The sequence below is a fragment of the Podarcis liolepis genome, assembly GCF_965112155.1.
Source record: "Podarcis liolepis genome assembly, chromosome: 4".
NCBI classification, from domain to species: Eukaryota; Metazoa; Chordata; class Lepidosauria; order Squamata; family Lacertidae; genus Podarcis; species Podarcis liolepis.
In genome coordinates, this window is record NC_139558.1 from 73292955 (window position 1) to 73313326 (window position 20372).

The window sequence follows — 20372 nt, forward strand, 5'->3', positions numbered from 1 at the left end:
CAAATTATTATCAAAGTATTAAAAAGAGACCAATTCTTACCTGAACTCTGGTTCAGAAAACTGACTTGCAGTGTCTAAACACGTTATTAAATCTAGAAATAAAAACACAGTGAAGAGATTGTTTTTCAAAAAGCAGGATGTCTATAATTAAGGGATGAAAAGTTTGAAGTCAAATTGATCTCCCTGAATCAACTCATCTGCAATTCAATGTAGTATGAGGCACTTGCTGCAGTCTGATAATACATCAACATGAAATAGTTCTTTAGCAGCATAGTAGAGAATTGCACATTTATAATTAGCTAGAGACCTAATAAGATCTATCGGATTATGAAAGTATTCATTTTAAAGGCTCGGGAAAAATCCTGGAGCGAATGTGGCAAACATTAAATTAATCGAGTGAAATGAAAGCATGCTTAAATAGTTTGAAAGAATATACTACCCTTCAGCAGAAATTCCAGGGTAGCTCACAAAAAAAGTCAAATGTGTTTAAAAAGCCTGAGAGAGTAAGAACAGCCCCACTGACACCTCCAAGCATTGCTGGTGCACGGTGGGTCTTTATGAGGGGGGAGGGAAATACACAAATGGGGCACCACTGCAGTTCATATTATAATCATTACCCACATCTATCCCATACTGAAACCAGCCCAAACAAAGCAACAAAGGGGAGGGAGCACTGTAGTCTCACAGATCAATCCTATGCATCTTTACTTGAAGTAAGTCCCATTGAACACAATGGAACATACTCACATACAAGCGATAGATGGGATTGCAGAAATGGAAGAGAATGGGTAGGTCACTAGGCAAAAACTGATGTAGCTGCAATGCAATAGTTGCTATCTGTTAGGAACCCTAGGGACTTCGTCCACTTTCAAAAAAACCCAGCTCTTTCGTATTTTGCATTGTTTTAAGGTTTTTTATATTCAATTGTGTCTGTATGCATTACAGTATACTGCCTTGATGTTTTATGAGTGGGCCATTTATAAACTTTATTCGAATCCCATATTGTTCTGCAGCATATAAACCAAGTTATTATGCATCTTACTCTGTCTAGACGTGGTTTTGTAACCATCCATGCTTAATTCACTTTGAATAATTTATCAGTAATTGGGTAACAGAAAAGCAAGAATGAATTACATGCGGTAAGAAAGCACACTTAGTTGTATGGAGTGCTTACACAGCGCTAGGTAAGAAACATATAAATACCTGTTTTGTCAGTGGTTGAATAGGATGCAAGAAACCCATGTCCATAGAAGTGTATGCCACTCATGAATTGTACTGTAACTTCATTACCCTTTGATTCATTTAAATTCTCCATCTGTAAGCCTAAACCACAGTATTTTCCTGCAAGGGGCAGGAGGAAGACAGTTAATAAGCATTTATCGATTTAGTATGGATTTGCACATTCAGAACGTCTTTGACAGCTCAACAAATTTGTGAATCTATTTCTTACCATTCCCCCCAGTTTCAAGGCATTAAGAAATCCCAAAGCTAGGGTTTGTTTGAAACTAAACCCATCTCCTAAATCTCCAAAACCACAAATTATCAGGGTGAAATCTGATGCTGAAGGAAATGAATTCTACTTGTACAGTAGGACTTCTTCCTTTCCACCTTCTATGTGCCTTTCTCAAGAGGTTCCCTGGCCCTTTAGAGCAGATGTTCTTCTCATCTTGCAAAGGGGAGGAAGGTGAAATCCTGCTTCACAAGCAAGTCTGTTCTGCTTGTGCACATACAGCACTGGCTACAACCTCCAATTCTGAGAGGAAACCAGGACACAATGATTAAGGAATACTGAAGGAATGGTGCAGAGCAATTTTAGTACACTTCACCATCTCTACAAATGCTACCAAGTATCCAAATAATTACTATCCAGTTTCTTTGTCAAATACATGTACACCAATAGTTTTACATTTTTTTCCTATGCATTGTTACTTGGAAGGAATACCCACTGAGTTTAGTGGGACTTATTCCCTGTTAAGCATTAATAGGACTATAGTGTTAAAACTATCTGTGAAAGAGAAAGGGGTTGGCATGGATTGTGGAGCTGTTCTGAAGAACCAGTCACTCTGGAGTTTCCTTTTTTTTTAAAGTTCCCAGCATCAACAGAGTTGGCTTCAATACTTCATTCAAATGCTGACGCTCTTACACCACAACATATGCTACATCTACCTTTGCTTAAATATTTTAATCCTCCGCCAGCCCATTATCTGCAGTCAACTTACTTCCGCTGACTCTTATTTCTAATACACAAAACTTACACTGGAAGTTCAAGGGGGGGGGGGAATGGCTGCCCGTTTTAACCTTACCATTATTTTTTCCCAAAAAGCTCTCTCTCAGCAGAGCAACACACACACACTGCTCAATCTCTTATGCAGCCACACTAGCTGGGAACAGCTGAGAGGTAAAGGGAACACAAGTAGATAATTTATTTGGGCCAGTGAACTCAACTTGTAAAAGTGTTTAAGCCCTAATCAGGACTGGACGTTCCTTGCCATTTAAGGACCTCATGTTTTCTTCTCTTTTTTACGAGTGAGCTTGGCTTACAGCAAGTCTAAGTTTTCATGCAACATCTAAGTAGAAGAGTCACCAAGCTTGATAAAAGCCTTCACGTTACAGATGTCGTGCAACCACATTCAATCTTCAGTCTAAAAATACACCATCAGAAGAAGTATCTAGGTCATGGGTTTAGAAGGAAGAAAAACAGTGCAACTGATTTTTTATATATATATATAAAAATCAACCCAGAAAATGTCAGCTCTGTTGGTATCAATGACATTTTAAGTCTTTATTCCACTCTCCACTCCCTTTTTTTGGCAGCATACAAAGACGTTCCCAGCACAGACTAAAGGTTTATTAAACGTTTCACAGTCAGAGATACAAAAGTAATAAAAACCACAGGATATTACTGCCACTTCATATATGTCAGATTTACCATCATATTGACAAATTTACAAGAGAAAGAATACGTTTTAAAATCTTAGAAAAATTCAGCTCTGGGAGTGACTTCCTTTGCCCTGCATATAATGTCTGCGCTTCTCAATCCCCATCCCCATCTTTCTCTCCCAAAGCCAGGTAACTTTATCACCACTTAGACATAGCTGCGTTTTGGTGCAGAACAACATAATGCCAGATACGATTAAAAAGGAGACATTTCTCTATTCAGTGCACATTTAAATTTAGAAGACCAGGATCTTTCGACCAAAAAAGAAGTTGGAAAACAAATGTTTGCCCTTGTAAGATTCCTTCAAGCTCCTGTTTGAAAGTTCTAGCTATAACCGTGAGGGCACCATAGCTCATTTGTAGAGTATGTGGTTCAATCCCTGGTATTTTTAGATAGGGATTGGAAAGATTCCCATCTGAAACTGTGAAGAGCTGCTGCCAATCAGTGGTGATGATTTAGTACTTGATGGAACAATGAGCTGACTCAGTATAAGGCAACTTCCTGTTTCCTATATTCCCTTATCCTCTGATCATTTGAATGCCTTAACCTCGAGAAATTAATGATGAGCATATCTCCCCTGAAAGGCCACTCCACACACTTCTCTTTTAGTTGTACATCTAAAAATGTAAAGTGTAGGTGTTAAACTTATGTTTGGAGACACGCTGTCATAATGCTTGTGTTTGCAAGCTCAAGTCTGCCACGTTCATGCTTTACAGAAGGGCTGGCAAACCTAGTGTTGTCCAAATATTATTGGACTCGATCAGCCCCACCAAGATATGAATTGTACTCCAGCAACATCTGGAGGGCCCAACTATCCAGGGACACCTGTGACTGGTCACAGCTCCCTCTTGAGAGGGTTTCCTCCATAATGTTAAATGTCTGATTTAAACAAACCCAGAGTAAGAAAATGTCCAATACTGATTATGACTCATAAAAAAGCATTAGAATCAAATTAAATTTCTTCTCTCGAGTTTTGGGAAGAATGGACCGTGCAAATAATTCAGACATGTTTTTACTAAATAACAAACAAACCATAAAGGAGTCCCCCCCCCCTGTTTCGAACAACATAACAAGAAGAAGTTCTTACCTATTTCTGTCCTTGTGGGTCCAATTCCATTATAAACTCTCACGTAATTAAAATGGCAAGAATCTGAATCGTCAATATCGAAATCCCCAAATTTGAGCTGCACTCTCTGCTCAGGCTTTACTCGAATCTCCCATTCACACACAGTGCTGTTGGGATAGGCGTGCGGGTAGTTAATAGATGTAAAAGTCCCACTTTCAGGACCTAAAACGGTATGTCCACATCCATCACCTACAAAAACAAAGATTGACTGGTAGTGTGGCTTTCTCATGCATATGCTACTTGTAAATAAAGAATGGGATTCGAACCCACATCTCAGTACCGGTGTTAAAGCTGCAACTCTGTGCAAATTCACCCAGGAGTAAGCCCCACTGAACACAGTGGCTTGCCATGCAAGAGCAGACATACATAGAATTGTGCTGCATAGTAGCATTTCAGAGTTCAGTGCCTTATTTCTGCACTGGCTCTAGGCTTCTTATTTTTCATGTATAAATTCTACACAAGGGAATATAGATTAGTAAACAGATATGCAAGTATTCTAGCGTTACCCTCAGGGTATAAAAGCACCCTCAGGAGGACAAGTATTCTTCTTCTTTTAAAAAAGGCAATTCAGAAGTCCAAGTTTAAATAATATATATATTCCTTCTCCCCCTTTAATATAAACTTCTGCATGCAATTAATAAATACTCAGGTAACTTCACAGCTGCTGTGGCAATGAGGGGGCTCTGTCAGTATCTTAAGGGCTCTAAGACTCACCACAATGAATCTGGTACTGCATATGTGGGTCTGCAAAAATGCCCTCTGCCAGCTGTCTGGTGGGATTTCTAGTCCATGAAGCGGTTAGTAGGTCAGTTAAACTACAAGTGGGTGAGAAACCATGCTGAATCCCATTGAACAGGACAAAGAAACCATTTGAAGGCCTATCCCTATAGCGGAGATGGCAGCAACACCCAGTGAAACCTTCCTGATCCAGAGTTGGGTTAATAATGGTCACTCAAGAAGATCAACGAGCAGTAATCAGTTGGCTAGACATATCATGTTTTAAATAGGTCCATCCTGCCTTTATTTGTTTGTTTAAATGTTTCATAAACTGCTTAGTGTTTAAGTTGGGACAGTAACCAAACGAGGTGACTCAGAGGCAATCCAGTTGCTGTGTTTCCCTGCGTCGCTTTCAGACTCTTTTACTCTTGAATGTCAACAAAATTAATGTGGAAATTTAAACAACCACATATCAGACAACTGACTGGTTGGGGCCTGCAGAGGGAGGCAGGGTGGGTTGTGGGAGAGATTATAAAAGGCATCCTTATGAAACAAGAAGTTGTCACGTTCCTTTTAGTCCTCCACTAAAAAAATGCAATGAACGTCGGTGACCCTTTTATATTGCCTCGACTCAGCAAAGCTGAGGGAATGTCTTTCCGCATACAATATTTTTTATATGGAGTACTGCTTGGGGTTCCTCTTCTTTAGAGTTTAGATTGGCAGAGACCCAGGCAGGATTTTGTAGCCACGACCCTTGGATTCCCCCCCCCCCCGCATCCAGATTCTTTTTGGGAGGTGGGATGGGGGCAGGTGCTAAGCTGTTCTTTCTCTTTTGCTTCAAGAGGTAACTGAAAACATTTAATCTGTGTAATGGTCTATTTTGTGGGGTTTTGTTGCTATCTGAGCCTATTTTGCAGCTGACTTTCTTTAACCAGCACATAGTGCTATACCATTTCCCCTGAAACCAACCTGTTTCAAGCAGGACCTGGCAAGGGGAATGCTTCAGAATGGCTACCAAACACCTCTGTTATGAGTTGGAAAGACTGGATGGAAAAGTGCTTACATTACCCTGTGGGACATGCTCAGGAACACTGCCTGCCAAAAAGATGGGGTTCCTTTGGTTTTAACCTCCATACATTTGGGCTTCTGCATGTGGGGCTGAAGAAACACAGTGGAAAACTTACAGTTCCATATTCAATTAGTATCTATACTCTATCCTCCTATTCCCAAATACTATTCACTTCACATAGTAAAAGATACGGCATATACTGTAATTGTCAAAAGGAAGTTCTCTGCAGTTCAAACTGCTTGCTGAGAAGATGTCTATGTCATGTAATACATATGAATCAGCAAGTGTTGAATCTGCCATCCTTAAAGAACCCTGTGTCAATTTTGTGGCAATGGAAATGTTAAACTCTCATGACTAAATAATCTATCAAGTATCAGAGCATAATATACCATTGACAGTATTCTCACAAGAAAGCTAGCCAGTGCTTTAAAAGGCTCCCTTTAACGTTCTTGGAAAAAACCAAATGCTTGTATTGATTGATTTATTCTGAGATGGCTTCACTGCATAGTTTTTTTTGTTCATGCTGGCAGGGAGCAGCACAGGCAGAAGAAAAGAAACACGATTTGTTACGAATTATTTCATTAAAAGGGTCTGCATTCCTAGTAACTTATGCATTTCATGCCAATATAGTTTGATCTAAGAAGTTAACGTTTTGATGCCAGAGAGCTCACTAGATAGAAAAAGATTACTTGTCTGTAATTAGCCTTTGGCTAATGACTACTCACTTAATCATACAACATAACCTTAAAGTGATGCTAGCAAAGAATAAAAAACAAGTTTCACATATGACCCTATAAGGCAGTGCTGGACATATGCTTCCACATCAATCCTAAATCTCTAAATGCCAACCAACCTATTGTAGTAAAAACCAATTTGGCTGGCTTTATAAGAGGATCGGACAAATTCACAGAGGATGAGATTAATAGTGCCTACTAGCCGTGATGGCGTGTTTTACATCCATTGACAGAGGAAATATGTCTGTGTATTCCAGAAGCTGCAACTCACAAGCCTGTTCCAATCAAGCCCTGTTTGCAGGCTTCCCACAGCCATCTACCGTATTTTTCAACCTATAGGACGCACTTTCCCCCCTCCCCAAATGAAGGGGAAATGTGTGTGCGTCCTATGGGGTGAATGCACCGACCCCTCTCGCTCCCCAGGCTTCAGGAAGCTATCCGCAAGCCTTGGGAGCCCGTGGGAGTTCCTGCCGGGCTCCCTAGGCTTGCGGATAGCAGCCTGCATTGCAAAGCCTGGGGCGCGCTGAGCAGCACGCTGCGGGCTTCGGGCAGAATACGCAAGCCTGGGGAGACCGGTGGGAGTTCCGCGCCTGGGGGGGGGGATAATTTTTTTTTATTTATCCCCCCCCAAAAAAACTTAGGTGTGCCCTATGGGCCGGTGCGCCCTATAGGGCGAAAAATACGGTAACTGGCCCCTATGAGAACAGAACGCTGGACCAGGTGAGTTACACTCTTGATTCATAGTTACAGAAAAGAAACCTCACTGTCTTTAGGAGATACATTCAGCCACAGAGATGGTGAGCTCTGAACTAGCAAGCTTCCAGCAAGATGCAAAATACTCTCCCACAAATTATTCAAGATTTGCTAATATCATGAAAATTTTCTGTTATTTATTGGCCGGTTTTAAACTGCAGAGTACCACAGTTCTCATGCACACTCACTTGTTGTTGTTTTTTCCACATAGCAATGCAAAAACAAATTCTTTAAGTTCCCATTGAGGATACCTTGCTGACTGAGAGTGAACTGAGTTGCACTGTGACTCAAAGTTGAAATCCCCTTTGTGCTCATTACCAAATAAGGAAAAGGTGCTCTCAATGCAATCCCTGAAAACAAGGCGCCTGTTATATGGATCCTAACAACTTGAAACACACCATGAGCAAGCATGCAGATGGTATTTCTTCCCAATACTCCCAACACACAGGTGGGAGAAAAAGCTTCTTCTCTATCTTACTGTAACCAATGAAGACAACAGACCAGAAGATTGTAAGACAAAAGTTATTTGCTGCATGGCAATGGTGCCAAAGCATTAGAAACCCTTTCACGAAATATTTTTTGTTGCTAGGGTAATACACGTGGCCATATTTTGAACACTGGCAATAGTTTTGCTTATTTACTGTGTACAGTACTGTAAATTTACTATGCAGCTTGTGTGTTTTAGCCTATGGTTCACGACGCATTAAATTATCAGTTCCTGCTTCTGAAACTCCTTGAGGACAATCAAATTCTAAGGAGCAGAAGGCTTTTCTCATAACTTAGGACACACTCTGCTTTCAACCATTTAATAAAAACATACTGGATTGGTACCATATTAGCTTTGGTGCCATATTAGGTCTCCCGGGCAGCATTCTGAAAAATGCATATTCCTGTGATTGCAATTTGTTTTAACTATTTTTAATTTCTCAGTTTTAAATTGTTATAATGCCCCTGGCGATCTGCTAGTGCAAGGTGGGTAATAATAACACGAATAATTTATTGCTTTATTGCTGGCTGGTTTTTAAAAATGTGCTACTTCTTCGGCAGGGTAAGCTAGAGGCTTTCCTTGCTAGTCACCAGAATCATGTTACTTGCATATCCCTTTAAATATTGAACCAGACACATCAAAGTTTTAGCAAAATAAGATTTAAATCTCATTGTTGACACTTGACAGATACTCTATATAATTTTCAATTTAGGAGGGGACAAGCTGGCAGAGGAATACTGCCCAATGTAGGGTGCAGACAACGGTTAAACAAGCTAGCTTTGTAAAATCCATGGTTTGAAGTTGACTTGCTTAGCAATTAACCATTTGCCTTTTATTACAACCAGGATTCTTTGCCTGCATGTAAAACTAAGGCAAAGTGCTTTGAAACTCTTCCACTGAGCACCAATGGAAGAAGTGCAGAAACCCATAGCCCAACCGGACAGGCGAGGGAAAGGGGGGAGTGCAGCCTGGTGTATTCCTCAAGTTCACTGAGACATATCTACATAGCAAACCATGGTGAAAACCACCCCAGTGAATGCACCCACAATGTAGAGCTGCTTCACCTTCCTGCCAAAGGCATTTCGGCCTGTCCCTGGTGATAGTTCAGAAGTTCAGTTTGAAGTTTAAACCAATATCTGGTAGCCATCTGTCATATCAGCTGGCATGAATTAAGAGGCGCCCCAAGATATGCAAGTGCAGCAATAGCTGCTGGATATTTTGAAGAGCAATACAGATGGCCAAGACCCATCTGGTTTTACGATGGCTGATCTTGGCTTGAGATCCGTGGAACGCTTGCATCCTCTGCTCACCAAACTTACATAAGGGTTCAAACCAGACTACTATTGACGGAAGAAAAATGCATGAAGTGGATTATTATTTTTTTCAGACGATCTTCTAACCAATATCTAAGGATGGAGCACAGATTTTGCAGTTTCCCATAAAGCTTCTGCATCAACAAAAACTGGAACGTTCCTGGAGTTAATATAGGGTTGAACCAATGATGGTCTGTGAATGCGCTTCAGGGAAGCTTCCAGCATATTTAAATAAGTGATTATAAACAGAAACAAATCTGAATCTGTATTACCTTTTTTTTAAAAAAAAGGATGTTTTTGAAAAATGGAATCAGACTAGATCTGGAAATGCTCTATTAAAACTTTATGGGAGTTAAAAAAATAAATCTTATACCTACAAAAAAAATGTCAAGTAAAGCTGTGCTCTTGTGGTGAAATATTGGGGAAAGGTAGCAGACCTGAGTATATTCAGAAGAACATAAGAAAAGCCCAAAAGGTGATCTAAGTCCAGCATCCAGGTGCCCATAGAAAATCTGCAAGTAGGACCCAAATGCAACAGCATTCTTCCCACTTGCAGTTCCAAGTAACTGGTATAACATGAGGCATGGCACCTTATTGGAGATAGAGCATAGCCATCATGGATTTTATCCTTTTTGCGGTGACCAGAACCATACACAGTATTTAAAGTGCTGTCACACCATATCACGGCACTATGATACAGTGGTACCTTGGTTCTCAAACTTAATCCGTTCTGGAAGTCAGTTCCAAAACCAAAGCGTTCCAAAACCAAGGCACACTTTCCCATAGAAAGTAATGCAACATGGATTAATCCGCTCCAGACTTCTAAAAACAACCCCTAAACGGCAATTTAACATGAATTTTACTATCTAACGAGACCATTGATCCATAAAATGAAAGCAATAAACAATGTACTGCAGTCACACAATCAATCAAGGTTCCAAGGCGTTTGAGAACCAAGGCGTTTGAGAACCAAGGTACCACTGTACTGGCAATTTTGTTTCCAACCTGTCCTAATATTCCCTGGAATTTGTCTTTTCCACAGCTGCCACACAGTGACTAGACATCATCACTTGAGCTATCCACTACGTACCCAAGGTCTCACTCCTAACCCAGCATCCGGCACCACCATTTCACAACCCATTCACTTATATGTGAAATTAGGAAGAAAATTGTCTCAGTGTACTTCTCCTTATACTTCTTAAGTAATTTGCTATTTTATTACCAGTTCTCCCAACTTGAATAGATCCTTTTGGGGCTCATTTTTGTTTTAAGCATTAAAAAGTTCAGAAACTTAATTGGATATAGTGGGGAAAAGAGAGCATATGTCCCAATCACAATCCACTTCCATGGGAAAACTCAAATATTTGTCATTGTGTAATGCAGCAAGAACAAGTCACTGAATTATTATTTTTTTAAGTATGAAGCCCATTACATATTGCACATTAAAAGCAAAACAAAAAAGTCCCAAATGTTGTTGTTGGATAGAAATGTTGCATTACAAAATAAAAACTAAAATAAAGTTTATGAAGACTCATTGAGAGTTCTCTGGATTATGGGCTACATACAAAGCATACACCAATGCTGTCAATGCAAAGCTATAATACACATTGTCATAGTTTTGCACAGTGTATCTGTCACAAGTATTTTTAAAGCCACGTGTTTTGTATCTGCTTTGTTCTTGCAAGTCAGTATTAGATTTAACAACTAGGTACTCCTCAGATCCTCACAATAGCTAAATGCCTATTCAAAAGAGGACTTTCCAACTATGATCCACAGAGGAATTTGACTGCAATTATACCAGCTTTTCCAAGTCATGCAGTACACAGAGAAATAGCTGTAACTACATTAAATGGCATCTCAAATGTGGATTTCAGTCCAACTCCACAAGGCCATTAGTAAAACAACAACCCCAAACTTGCATAATTATAAGCAAGACGGGTCTTTGAAATTTTATTTATGTATTTATTACATCAAATTTACAACCTTTCCTTCCTCCCCTAACGGATGCCTCACAATAATAATAAAAATTGTATTGTGATGCACATTCACATTCTGATATTCAGCTACCACACATTGTCAAATGTGATTGTTTTTCTTTAATTGTTTGTTTATAACAGTTTAGGAAACAGTTTGGCTTCCAGCTTTTAACAGACAGCTTTTCTAGAAGTGTCTGTTAATGAGAAATGTGAATGCACATGACAGCTGAGTACAGATATGGATATGAATACACAAAATCTGTCAGGCAATCTGTAGCAAGTCCTTATAGAGTTAAGATTCACAGAAGGTTCATGAATGCTTTCAAACTGATTAAAGACTGATAGCTTTGTCTATTTTCTTACACTGAATAGAAAGAAGGTAGATTTTCCTTTTTGTAAATTTATACTGCATAACACACACTAGGCTTGTCAAATCACAACCATTATCTCCTCTTCCTCTAGCACTTTCTCTCAGGAATTAGTAAAATGTGGGATCTACTTGCAAGCAATGAGCTTAGGTTCAGCCTGCAAAAACTCCTTTTCAGGAAAACTAGACAAGTTTTTCATCAATTTGGGTTTAAGATTGTGGGGAAGAGATTGGAACCAAAATTAAGAGCACAATCCTAATCACGCCTTTTCAGAAGCAAGTCTTATTTAGTGGGGCTTACTCCCAGGTAGGTAGAGCTAGGACTGCTGCCTAAGTCACCAGCTGCCACAAATGAGAAGGCACTGCAGGTGAATGAAAAAGCTGCTTCTGTAGATTGGCATCTTACCACCAGCCAGGCCCTGATTCCAGCTGCAGCTCCTTCTTCCCACTTCCTCTGGAAGAAAGACCCTGAAAAACCTGAACTATTCCAGGGACCCACAACAGTGCCATGAGCATTTCCCTAATATGTTGCATTCTTTTGTAGAGTTCCATTGTAAACAATACTGGCTCAAAAGCAGAGCTGGGCAAAAATGGCCTCTCAAAATTCTCCATCCTACTTGCAGGTGGAGAAATTAAGATTACCTTTCTCTGAATATTCTCAAGGGTTATTTTTCTGTTTCTTGGAGGTGCGGCCTCCCACTATCAACAACTGTATCGAATGCCTGACCACCATTTTGTAGCTCCCATAATGCCCCCAAGCTAGCATCATTCCAGGACACTGTTAGGCAGAAAGAAGAATGGTGGCAACCACAAAAAATGGTTGAGAATATTCCAAGAACATTCTACAAGATGGCTACCTTTTTCAGGGAGTGGGGAAAGTAAGTGATCAGAAATTATTTCAGGAAAAAAACCCTTAAATAAATAAGTAAGTACCCCTATGCACATTTAATTTGTTGCACATAAGCAAATTGTGCAAATCGCACAACAGGACAGTATGTATTTGTTTACGGGAAGAACTACCCTAGGAGTTGTCCTTGGGTGCTATAGGCTACACCAGAGCCAATGTTTACCACAACAGAATTCATGATCATTTTGTGGTGTTTTTTTTACTTGAATGGAGCATATAAACATTTCTTTAAGACTTTGCAGTCAGAAAGGGAAAGGTGTAGAGTACTTTTCTCCAAATGTATTCTCTCAGAGAGAATAGTATGCTAATAGGAACTCCCACCACCACAACCCACAAGCTCTAGTGGGGAGATGAATTACCGTATTTTTCGCCCCATAGGACGCACTTTTCCCCCTCCAAAAATGAAGGGGAAATGTGTGTGCATCCTATGGGGTGAATGCAGGCTTTCGCTGAAGCCTGGAGAGCGAGAGGCATCGGTTCGCACTGACCCCTCTTGCTCTCCAGGCTTCAGGAAGCTATCCGCAAGCCTTGCGAGCCCGGCGGGAGTTCCCGCGGGCTCACAAGGCTTGCGGGCAGCAGCCTGCAGCCCCGGCGAGTGTCCGCAAGCCTTGCGCGCCCGGCAGGAGGTCCCGCCGAGCGCGCGAGGCTTGGGGCGGCAGCCTGTCACCCGAAGCACAGGGAGCCCTCCGGAGGGCTCCCCGTGCTTCGGGCGAGTGTCTGCAAGCCTCGCACGCCCAGCTTGGGGGGGGGCAGCCTGCAGCCCGAAGCACGCCTCCGGATGGTGCCCCGTGCTTCGGGCAGGTGTGCACAAGGCTTGGGGCGGCAGCCGCGGCGGCGGGGGGGGGGGATAATTTTTTTTTATTCATTCCCCCCCCCAAAAAAACGAGGTGCATCCTATGGGCCGGTGCACCCTATAGGACGAAAAATATGGTAACACCAATTCTGTTAACTAGTTTTGCAGTCTACAATGCTTGAAGCTTCATGAACTGACCAACTTTCGTCCTTTTATTCTAAAATAAGAACTCATTCAAATGACAATCCTACAATATCCATATAATGTAATGCCTCATTTAGCACATTATATGGTAGTTTTGTAACAAGGTTTCAGCTTTCATTCTCTCTTTTCTCATTTGTGTCCTGTAAATAACAATAAATGCGGTCAGATGCAACTGAAAGAGAAAACTAAAGAGCGGTGGGCACACAGGGATTTCCTATCCCAAACTCATCATCTTTAGTTAATCTATGCCTGCACTCTCCTTTTTACTGAAAGCTTTACAAAAGTGACACTACACATTAAAAACCAGCTTTAAATCATTCTTAGACACTGCCTATTCTTCATTATGTTACTTAATAATCTCAAAATGTCAAGCTGGAGGAAAATGGGAGTTATTTCAAGTATCACTCCTTAAAATTCCTCAGGCTATTCCCTTTTACTTTCTGAAGAGAGAAGGGCTGGGTCTTGAGCCTTCTTGGAATTTATATCTTATTTGGCTTGCCCCCTCCCCAATGGGGCCTATGGAGATTAGCAATGGAAATGCTACCTGGATATTCTGAGAAGTCAACACAACTGAAAGCTGGTTCCAGCGCGGGGGAAAGACTTCAGATATCATCACATTTCAAACATCACTCTTTCATTTCGGTGAAGATATCAGCACGAAGATATCAGCACGATGCAACATATGGATGCAAAGCACTTTGCACGCACACATGTGGCGTCGGTGGGAAGCGTTTTTTATCATCGCTGCCCCCAACCCGTCGTGCGTGGCGTGGGTTACACGCGTGGGGCAAAGTTGGAAGCCAGGAGTGCAGGCCGCTGAGAAACAGCTGCACGAACATGAAAGACCCATTTGCAGGGGCCTAGGGGCTTCCCCGTGGACCTTTCGCTCTCAGGCACCTTTAAGCACTTGTTAAAAAGGTCAAACAGCAGCCCTGCCTTTTTCTCCTCGACGGGCTTCGGAGGGAAGCTTCCAAGAACGCTGTCGAGGGGCAGAGTCCCCTCAAGGCAGGGAGGCGGCGAAGGAAGCCCGCTGACGTGGAAAAGCGGGGTGCCCCGTGGCCACCTAGACGCCCCCTCCCGTCCCCAATGCCCGGGACGGCACCTGAGAGAGTGAGGGGCAGGAAGGGTGACGCTCTCCCCCCCCCCCCGGCGGGCTTTTGGGTGGGCGCCAAGCAAGAAAGGCGGGAAGGTTGCTCCTCTGGTCCCTCCCCTCCCGACGGGGCTCCCGCACGCACCTTTCTGCGCCGCCGCGTCCCGCCTGAGCAGCAACAGGAGGAGGAGGAGGGAGGCCAGCGCCGGCCGGGTCCCCCGGGGGAGCGGGCGCTCCGGGCTGCTCACCATACCCCGCGTCTCGGGCGCAGCAGTCGGCAGTCCGAATGCATCCCGAGCCGCGCTGCTCTCGCCTTGCCGCCTCCTTCGCGCCTCCTCCCGGCTCGCGCGCCGTCCCCGCGCGGATCCGTCCAGCCTCCGGCCGCCGCCCCCTCCTCTTCCTCTCCTTCCCCCACCCACCAACCCGCACGGCGCGCTCCCACCGCCCCCGATGGGCGCAACCACTTCCGGGTCCGCTGCAGCCGCCCCTTCCCCGCCTCCAGCAGCCGAAAGTCCCCCAGCGGAGCCCGTCTGGCCGCTCCCCCCGCTCCCTGCCCACCTCCCGGAGTTGAGGCGCCCTCTTTCGTTGCTTCGCAGGGAGAAGGCGGGAAGGGGGGAAACGCGCGCGCGCAAACACAAACAGAGCAACAAAGAGTCCTCGGGGTACTCGGAGGCCAAGGGGCGCGTTGTGGCCAAAGGCCTTCGTGGACTCTGCCCGGGAGCCCCCTCGGTTGGGCGGGTGGCGTTAGAGCGAAGCTTGTGGGAATGGCTGAAATGCAAGGCGTGGGGGAAGGGGGGCAGGTCGGTCACCACCGGGGAGGGGAGAACATCCTCCAAGTTAGTGGTAATTGACTCCAAGGTGATGGAAGGGCGCCCTTCACACGCGCTCAAAAACAGTTTCTGCTCAGGCAAGGTTCCCTGAGCGTGGAAATGGGCTTTGGGGCTGTCGGCATCCTTCAGGGGTCGAGATGCCAGCTGGCTAGCTCCCAGCTGGATCATGCCCTTCCAGCCGTGAGGATTCCCCCCCCCCCCAATCTCTGGTGCGACCTAAATCAGCGACTCAGACTTCAAAAGCTTGAGCACACTATATTAGCAGAGCATACTGCGCAAACACAACAGGCGTGAGGCATACTAACAGCTAAAGATTTATTAAGCATAAATCAGGACAAAGAAAACGTGTTTCCCTTCTCAGAGAGACAGTGAAAAAGCAAAAGATATACACAAGGGGAATTCCCCAACAGACTGTGCTGGAATATAAACACATGCGACAAGCAACAGTTCCATGTCTGTAACTAAAGGTGGAATGGGAATTTCCAACAGGGGCTTCCTTGCGAGTTGTGGTTCATGGCCTAGTATTGTATAGATTGACATTTCTTAAAAGTGTTATTGCGATCACGTGCTCTTTAGCTCAATTTTGCATGTTTTCTATATTTTACAATCCTCCAACCCTTTCTTTCAAGGTGTAGTCAATTTAATGGTGAGTACCTGCACCTATTTTTCTACAAAAAAAGGCGCGCGCGCAAACACACACACACATATATTCTGCTTAACTTGAAAACAGACAAACCTGGATATATAATAATTGTGGAACACGCTGCAGTCTCCTATCAACAAATTAATTAGAATATATTATTGCTGCAATGAAATAATTAGCCAAAGAACTGCTTCAGATTTTCACTCTCCTTCAATGGAAGCACCAACTTGGAGAATAATATTTGGATTTCCCTCAACAGCTGAATAAGGACTGTACATTCCTCATGCAATAAAACTGTTGTCCTGAAAGGCTCTAACTGTAGAGTCTAGTTCTGTTGCCGGGAAGACTTGTGCTACAATAAACTTCTTAGAGGCCATAGCTGTTCTTGTTTAATAGACACTGCCGTTAGGGTTCTTATGGGCAGCTGGTATATGTTGCAACATATAGTTAACATGAACAATCTATTTGGTTTAAAGCAAATACATACTATATAAATTAGCTATGAAACACAAAACCAAAAATATTTAAAAAGCAGTTAGAAGCTTCTGAACAAAATTTAGCTTTTGCATTTGTCTTGAGTGCGTGGAAGTTCTACATGCAGGAATCTCTCTTTTAAGTGCTCAGGTCAACATGGGATAACCATAATAGTTTCTTTAATCTGTTTTTATATGGCAAATTTATTTGATCTCCATGTGACTGACACACAATTTTAAACAATTTATCTATTCCTTCCTTCCTGTCTGTATATATATATATATCTAAAGATGTCTTTCTTCCCCAAGCAAGTATTTAGTTGGATTGGATTAACAACACAATTTCTTCTCACCTATTTAGTGAAGCTTTTTGTGTGTGTTTGTTTTAAGCATGCCCCACTTTTTCCATTTGTGGGCTAAATCTGATATTCTCAAGCTCTTTTCCCGGCAGACACTATATATGATACAGTCTAGAAAAATAAACAAGAAATGGTATAGCCGAAGGTATAGCTAATGTGGTACCATCTGAATGTTCCAGACTGCAGCTTCCATCACCTTTGATCATTGCCCATGTTGGCTGGGGCGGATATAACATTTGGAAAATACCTCTGACATAGTGGTTCAGAGTACAAGCTATGGGGCTGGATGTCCCCAATTCAAATTTCAGCTCAACTATAAACTCACTGCTAAGTGTCAACTCCACATCTGTAGTTTGGAGATTACACAACTGGCTACCCTTATATGGTGCCAAATACACATTAAATTTAAAACCTATAATTTCAATTTATTGGACCCACTTTGGTCACAGAGATCCTCTTCTATAACCTAAAACAATGTGCGCCTGTAAAGAATCTCGTCTGCGTTTAGTGTGTTCAAAACACACAAAAAAGGTGCTACATGTCATAAATTGCAAAAAGTAAGGAATATTTTATGAACAGTAGATACATGCCAAATAAAAGAATCATGCTCCGTATTGTAGGGAGATTCAATTCTATTCCTCTCTAAATACCAATTTTTAATCTGATTTGTGAGAGGATTACTTTCCCAGTCTCAGATATGGTAAGTAGTTAACTCTGAACATGAAACAAATCAGTTAATTGATCCTCTTTATGAAAAGTATGCATGTTCATCTGCATCCGAGCTTAGCTCCATACTATCTAACAATATACCCCCAGAGCAACCTAATAAAAGCATCCCTCTTGCTGGTAGGAGCCAGGAGAGATACATGCTAAAGTCCTTGCTAGTTTTGACATTGTGAAAATTCCCTGTGGCAACTTGTTCCATTATCCTAGCTGCGGCTATTTTCTCCTGGTCTGTTTCACAGTCCTGTGACAAAAGACACTAAGACTTAACACTTGTCCTTGGCAAATCAAAAGAAGAGTGAGTGATCACAGATTTGCAAGTGTCTGTAGCAGTCTTTAAAAGGCAGCCTTTTAAAGGCAGGGAGCAGAGGCAGATTTAGGGGGACATGGCCAATTGCATTGGGCACAGAGCCTTTAGAGGTGCCACAACGATGATGTAAAATAGAAGGCAAGAGGTGGGGGTGCTGAATTTTGGTGTCACACAGGGCAACACTTAAATTTAAGCCCACAAAGGTGTCATCCCACATCAGTAGGCTGGCAATAGCAAGCTGGCACAATGCTTCCTGACCTTAGTCACACTTGGAAATGTGTCTATATAATAATGTAGGAGCTTGTTCAAAGAACAAATCACATAGCCCAGGGGTCCTCAAACTTTTTAAACTGTCCCTCAGACACTGTTGCGGGCCGGACTAAAGAGGTGCCAGAAACATGCTCTTTTTCATGTACTGTATTCTTTAAAAAACAAACTAACCACTGTTTCAAAATAATAGCCAGAACAGACATACAACAGGTGCTATCAGTGATAATATAAATTACCTATACCTCACCTTTATGCTTCCATTTCCTTTGGGTTATTTTTGATGTTGTTGTTCCGCATGCATATGACTTTCTTTGCATTGAAGTTTATTTTCAAACTTGGGGAAGTTTGGTTGGAGAGCTTTATTTTAAAGATTAACCCACCACTATTCACACAAAGATTCCCTTGTACAAAAATCTGTTGTGATTCAGACCTCTCTTCTTGCTAATTCTATTTGCATATGCTGCCTGTGTTTTTGGTGCTTCCCTAGCTTTTAAGGTTGCCAGGGCTGCTGCATGGGACCCATGCGCGTGTTAAGGAGGCAACTGGCCGGCGAGGTGCTGCTCTGCGAGAACAGCTCTGGTCTGAGGGGAAGGGAGGAGGGTAAGGGCTGGTGTGGAAGGGGTTCCTTTGCCGCCGTCCCACCCTCCAGCGGCTTCAAGGGGCAGCGTGCCATTATCAAGCAGCCGGCGTCGGTGGTAGCAACCCTGTTACCAGGGCTTTGTTACACGCACACACTTTTACCTCAGGGCTCTTCCCACCCAGCCACTTCCGAGCCTCAGGCCTTACGGGTGGGCCGGGTTCAGGCCCCTGGCGGACTGGATCTGGCCCGCAGACCGTAGTTTGAGGACCCCTGACCAAGCAGCTATGTGCTAAGAAATATCCTTCCCCCCATCTTTCAGTTGTAATGCTACCTATCTTTAGCTGAGCTTTTGTGATATGGGTGCATATCTTCTGTGTCAGCTATGGGCATGGTTACTAATCCTGTATGGAAGCATTGCTTCTCTATATGGGTCTCCTTTACTGTGTCAAAGCAAATGTGATCTGCATTGTGACAATTTATATTTCAGATGAGTAATTAAAGACCTTTCTAACAACAGAAAGAATGCTTGGGCAATGGACAAAATTTCTTATAAAAGTTGCAAAAACTCTTATCCCTGGATGTTTGATGAAGGGGTCAGTTTCATCAGAGGTAGAGTTTTCCATCTTACTATGTTGTCTCTGTTTCTCCTACCTCTTAATTCTTCTATACCTCAGTTTGGCTACTTCAAAACAAATTAGGTCTTGCATCATCTACTAAGAAGGGATTCTTTCTGCATTAAGCATTTTATTGAGCTCCATATTTTGCATTATTATCTCTTCCTTGTACATAAAGCTTTCAGTTTTTCACAGGAATTTCATATCCTGTACTGCCAGAGAATGTGTCATTATTAGATTGCACACAAGGAATCTCTGTCTATCTGACTTTCTCTCTCTCCCATTTCTTTTATTAAGCAGTATATTATTGCCTTTACTGACAGCTCAGAATTTAGTTCAAGACTCTCTGCTATTTGAAAATGGAAATGAATAATATACATGGGCAAAATGGCGCTCACCGTATTAGCAATAAACGTGGCCACATTTAAACCATGCATCTTCCGCAAAGCTTCCCCTTCATAGACCGCAAAACATTAGTTTACCTAGTTTTGACCACAGTTTGCTGCAGTACTGTGAAAACTGCTTCCATTATATTAATGGGAGGGCAAAGCATAACTATTAATGGTTTAACAACATGATGAGAAGCAGGAGAATTCATTCACAACAAAATCATAACCATTGCATCTGTAAACTGCCTTGCTTCATCTCTAAGCATTTCCTTAGGTATGAATGCTTACTCCAAATACTATGCAGGATTTATTGACCACCTCCAGTGTATTAGGTTCTATACAGAGTGAGCAGATTTCATGTTTGATTTGCTATGGTTAGAACTCCAAGATTCATTCATCAGTGGGAGAGTGGAATCAGTCGTGTACTGAACTCAAAACACTGTATATAGAAACACATAGCTACATGTGAGAACCATAGATTGGAGTTTCTAAAACAAAACTTTCAAAGTGGAGAGTACAGCTGCACAAAGACCTGTTCAAAGGCAGCCAGTGAATACCCATATTTTACAGGTTAGGAACTCTGAGGCTAAGGAATAAGTGATTATTTGTTTCTTTGTTTGCATTTGTTGCCTGCTCTTCATTGCAAATTCCCTGAGCAGTGTGCATACAATGTTGTTATTTTTTAAAAAATCAAATACCAGTATTAA

General features: G+C 42.4%; 1 protein-coding gene across 5 annotated transcripts in view; it reads right to left on the minus strand.

The window, feature by feature from the left end:
* Window positions 1-14943, minus strand: part of DCBLD2 (discoidin, CUB and LCCL domain containing 2) — a 47236-nt gene extending 32293 nt beyond the window's left edge. For 2 of the 5 annotated variants that reach the window (XR_014525509.1, XR_014525510.1), the window contains exons 1-4: window positions 14620-14925; window positions 4026-4253; window positions 1204-1341; window positions 41-92 (exon numbers count right to left, since the gene is read on the minus strand). Coding sequence is in view for 3 of the 5 variants with exons in the window: in XM_083500778.1 (XP_083356904.1) it covers window positions 41-92; window positions 1204-1341; window positions 4026-4253; window positions 14620-14725 (524 nt within the window). In the remaining 2 variants the exon portion in view is untranslated. The other 3 variants (XM_083500778.1, XM_083500780.1, XM_083500779.1) reach the window with 3 other exon arrangements.
* Between the last annotated feature and the right edge of the window lie 5429 nt (window positions 14944-20372).